Below are 5,080 nucleotides of genomic sequence, written 5' to 3'. Positions count from 1 at the left end.
GTCTTTATTGAAGTCATGTAAAAACCTCACTGTCTCTAAACATCCTATCCTATTTTGTCTATATCGATCTATCTAAAAATGCACCAATCGGAAATTTAACCTCAGCTATCATCCTACAGGCTTTTTGTGACATACAGTTGTGCTCACCCTTATTTCCACCCATGAAGTTTAAGTACTAAATGTGGAAAATTTCCAAGAAAATGAATCAAGTGAAACAAAATTTTTCTATAGCGAACTTGTGTTTGATACAAAAGAGCAAATGGTAAACAATATTTTATGGACAGATGAAACAAAAATAGAGCTTTTTAGCAAAGCACACAAACGCGCAATAAAGCCTTTAAGGAAAAGATCCATAATGCTGTGTATGCTTTGCCAAATCTGGTACTGGAGGCCTTGACTGTATCACAGGTATCATGAAATCAGAAAATGATCAAGAGATTTTAGAGCGAAATGTCTTACCTAGTGTAAGTAAACTTTAAGGTACAGATCACGGGTCCTCCATCAAGTCAAAGACCCAAAGCCCACATCTAAAAGCACACCGGAATGGTTGAAAAGGGGTGGGGGTGGGGTGGAAAGACCATTTTAAATAGCCAGCAATGAGTCCTGATCTCAATCCAATTGAGAATCTTTGAAGGGAGCTGAAATCTGCCATTGGGGAAAAGATCCCTGCAAATGTTCAAAAGCTTGAACAAATTGCAAAGGAAGAATGGGAGAAAATACCAACTGAGAAGTGCAACAAGCGTATAGATGGATACAGGAAATGTTTGGAGGCTGTCATTCCGACCACAGGGTGTGTAACCAAATATTAAGGAGCGGTACCAATATTGCTGCACATGCCATCTTCTGGATTTTTCTATGAAATTACAACAGTTGGAAAAAAAACAAAACAAAACAAAAAAACACTTCTCTTTGTTACCTTTCTTTGGGCCTCCAATTAAAAGATCCTGATAATATAAGTTTGGTACATTTCCATTTATTTCTGAAGATGTTATACAGGTTATGCAAATAATGAATGAGTGCCAATAATGGTAAGAGCGACTATACAGCATTGAGTAAAAGTAGTGGCCATTAAAGTTTTGGTGAGGGTCTGGATAAAGGCACGGCTATGTCAGAGTTTTTTATATTTTCGTGTGTATGTGCGTGTTGTACTTTAACATGTAAAGCACTTTTGTGAGTCATCGCTGTGGTAAAGCCTGTACAAATACAATATACTTGCTGATGATGATAGTAATAATATTTGGAATGAATAATTTCTTAATGCGAAACTTGATTGAACACTGCTGTGTGAACATCTATTTGTAGGTAGTTGGATAAACAGACAAGATCGGTGAGGCATTGACACAAAATGCCTTTATAGTGCATTCAGCTGTGTCTATCCCCGACCGACTCCTTTGGGAACTGTCTGTCCATCTATCAATCCAGCAGTGGAAGAACACAACGGAGTACAAGTATTGAATTATAGGACATTATGATAGCATACAGTATCTGTCTGAACAAGGTGTCTTTTTTGGGGGGGGAAGTGTAAAACACAGCAGGGGAGGAGAGTATTTAAATAGATTTCCAGTGTCACCGCTCTCAAGACTGCCCTTTTCTTTTCTCCGCTACGCCCCTGCACAATTACACTAATGGACCAATAGGAAGCAGGAGGAGGCGGGCCCCCGTGCCTCTGCCCCCTTCCCCTCCTCTCTCCGCGGAGAAGACCGCCTTCCTTCCTCGGGAGCTTTTTAGATGTGCATAATCCCGGAGTTGACCCAGAAAATAGGCAGTCGCTTCAAGATCTGACGCTTCAGTCTTTGTGCGCACCTCACCCGGCAATGACGCGCGGCCCCGCGGACTCCACGCACTGAGCGCCCCCCTTTCTACCTCCCTCCTGTCCCTCCCTCTCCTTCCTCACCGCAGCGGACCACCGGACCGGACCAAGCCTTGAGCGGAGTAACTTTTCCTTTTTTTTTTTTTTTCTCCTCCCCCCCCCACCCCCCAGCTTCCTTCGGTGGAGCTGAACACGGTACGTGGTGCATATTGTTTCTGTTGTAGTGAACTGGAAGCTCGAATGTTCGGTTTTCGTTCCAGTGTGCGCGCGCATGTCTCCTCTCCTCTTCGCCGTCGCTCCATTGTTTCCTCGTTTCTGTGAAAGACGCCGTTAAAAAGCTGATTGTGACGATTCCGCGTTGAGAAGGCTCCGAATTGAGACGCGCCGTGCCATTGCATGATGTCCGTGTTCTTTGTTGCAACCTTGCGTGCGTAAAAATGTGTCCGTGTGTGTGCGTGCGTGTGTGCGTGCGTGCGCGCGTGCGTGTCCCCCTCCTGCTGCTCTATTGCGTTGAATTGGACACTGAAGCCATTTTAAAAGGCAATTGCGGCGGTTATTGTTCTTATTGTGACTTTGCCACGCGTTTGAAAGACGACGTTATTCCCACCACGAGAGGAGGACGAACACACTAGTTTAAAAATGCAAAATGAGTGGTGCAAGGTGAAGGGACGGTGTGCAAAGTGGGCATCTTAACACCCAAATCTGTACCCCTCATTATCCACACAGGAGGCATGGCAGACCACCTCATGATGCCCATGAATCACGGTTCGGCCGGCGCCAGTCTCCACGGTTACCGAATGGGCATGAACGGCCTGCAGGCGGGCCACCCGCCGCACGGCCAGCAGACGTCGGCCATGCGGGCCATGCCCGGCGGCCAGATGATGCACTACGGAGGCGCCCAGGCCGGCATGGAGATGCGTCAACGGCAGGGCATGGTGCCCCCCGGCGGGCCCATGAGCGGACAGATGAACGGCGCCCAAATGGGGCACCACCACCAGATGATGTACAACGGGCAGCAGCATCACATGCACCAGGCCCAACAACAACAACAGCAGCAGCACCAGGTCCAGCAACAACAGCAACACCAAGCCCAACAGAGCCAGTTCATGAATGGAGGCCTAACATCTCAGCAGCTCATGGCCAGCATGCAGCTCCAAAAACTCAACACGCAGTATCACGGACACCCGCTGGGTCCCATGGGTGGCGGCGTAGGGGGCCACATGGGCGGCCCCGCCAATCAGTACCGCATGAACCCGGCCCAGCTGGCCAACATGCAGCACATGGCGGGCCCGGCGCTGGCGCTGAATGGCATGGACGCGGACATGATCGACGAGGAGGCGCTCACCTCGCTGGTCATGGAGCTGGGTCTGGACCGGGTCCAGGAGCTGCCCGAACTCTTCCTGGGCCAGAACGAGTTTGACTTCATCTCAGACTTTGTGAGCAAACAGCAGCCCAGCACGGTTAGCTGCTGAGAGGACCCGCCCCACCCCCCACACCTACCCCCTGCCCTTCCCCAAACGACCCAACTAGCCTGGACCAATGGGACAAATACATGGACGGTGTGCTCATCTCTTTTTTTAGGACCACCGATCCAAGGAGTCACGGCGCCGGGTGCGCAGAAGGAGAACTCTGGCGGTCCTCGTGGTCTACAGGGTGGGAGGGCTCGCCCGACCTTCGGAAGTCTCGTCTCACTTCCCCACTTCCTGGACATGAATGTTTAAAAAAAAAAAAAAAAAAAAAAAAAAAAAAAATCACGAAGCCACTCTGAACAATAACACTGTGTTTCCTCCAAGGTGTATTTATTTATAATCGGACAAAGAGAACTACCACTTCCCGGGGCAAGTGATTTTTCATGATTTTACGTTAATTATTACGGTCCCCCCCATCATCCTCCATCTTGGTATTAAAAATAAGCTCAGAAGTTCCAAAAAGGAGCCTTAATTTGACAAGGCATTGTCCACTTTTTGAAAGAGTTTGAATTCCTTTTTTTTTTTTTTCTTTTTTTAGATGTGCTGTTCTCAAAAATCAACTGCTTGTACTGTATGAAGCTGTATAACTCTGACATGTCCACACTGTTTTGTGTTCTCATGGAGACGTAGAACCGCCTTAATCACGCAGATTCTTATTTATTATTATTGGTTGTTTATAGTCCCTTTTTTGGTGGATGAGATTTTGAAAGGAGGGAGGGAAGGTCTTTGTGAAAGGTTTTGAGGATCAATAAAGATGGCCTGGATAGAAGTGTGGCCTGCTTTTCCATTCATTGCATAGCCTCTCACTCCCCCACCAAGCAACCACCCGCTGTCGCCCTCCCCCGGGCCCGAGCTAAATGCTGAGGTTTAACCTGTGGGTGAAGAGACGCGTCGCTTTCTTCTGCCATGGAAACGTGATACAATATTTATGTTTGAGGTGTGCGCTTAAAGTTATGCAATTGTTTGACATGGCTGAGAAAAGGCCACTAGGAGATGAGTGTTGTATTCTTACTGGCGTGGCTTTTGTTTTGTTTGTTTACAGTTTTTCATATATCCAATTAAACTGATAACGATAATGGGTCAGAATTCTTCCAAAGATGTTGTCATTAAAATGTAGTGAGAATTCACTCTTTCATAATGCTAGCATGTTTTGCGAATTATGTCAAGCGAAATTTATGGAGTCAATGAATTTTACAGGCTGGTAAAAAGCCTGTCACGTAACTTTTTTAAGTGTAATCCATGCTAAACTGCATTTTCTAATTTTGGGGCTCAATAGTTTGTCGGATTTATATGTAGAAGATGGACAATTGTGTAAGAAATCTCAAGGGAACTTTGGGGGTTGCGGCCTTTAAAATGTTATAATTTTTGGGGGTTGACAGCTAATAAAATTATCCGATCCAAAGAGGATTTGTGATACATTTCAAGTCAATCAGACTTAATGCGCAACAGGTGCTGCATTTTCAATTTTGTCGTTTTGGCGCTTTACAGTGCCCCAATATTGTAAAATCGTGGAAATTTCTTTTTTGTAGCAATACATCTGTGTGAGAAATGTCAAGTCAATCACTGGTGTGTGGGATGCAGCCTTTTAAAAATTTTTTTCTTTTAAATTTTGGGACCTAATAACAGCTATTAAAACTGCATGATCAAAAAGAATATTTTGTAGAAGACAGAAGAGTTGGTGTTTTTAAGTCAATCAGATTTAACAGGTGTCTTTTAAATGTTTTGGTGCTCGCTAACAGTCCGACTTCTGAGGGTGCAGCCTTTTAAATCCCCCCTACCTGGCAAAATTCTATGATCCAAT

At 45.7% G+C, this 5,080-nt stretch overlaps 1 protein-coding gene across 1 annotated transcript; it reads left to right on the top strand.

Annotated features, from left to right (window-relative positions):
* Positions 1-1,718: 1,718 nt before the first annotated feature.
* Positions 1,719-4,365, top strand: cited4b (Cbp/p300-interacting transactivator, with Glu/Asp-rich carboxy-terminal domain, 4b). The gene is made up of 2 exons (XM_061675619.1): positions 1,719-2,005; positions 2,537-4,365. The coding sequence occupies exon 2, from the start codon at positions 2,542-2,544 to the stop codon at positions 3,280-3,282; it is 741 nt and encodes a 246-aa protein (XP_061531603.1). The 5' UTR covers positions 1,719-2,005; positions 2,537-2,541; the 3' UTR covers positions 3,283-4,365.
* Positions 4,366-5,080: the final 715 nt, after the last annotated feature.

Source organism: Phycodurus eques, chromosome 4 (genome assembly GCF_024500275.1).
Source record: "Phycodurus eques isolate BA_2022a chromosome 4, UOR_Pequ_1.1, whole genome shotgun sequence".
NCBI classification, from domain to species: domain Eukaryota; kingdom Metazoa; phylum Chordata; class Actinopteri; order Syngnathiformes; family Syngnathidae; genus Phycodurus; species Phycodurus eques.
The sequence above is the reverse complement of the archived record's forward strand: the minus strand, read 5'-3'. Positions and strand labels throughout refer to the sequence as shown.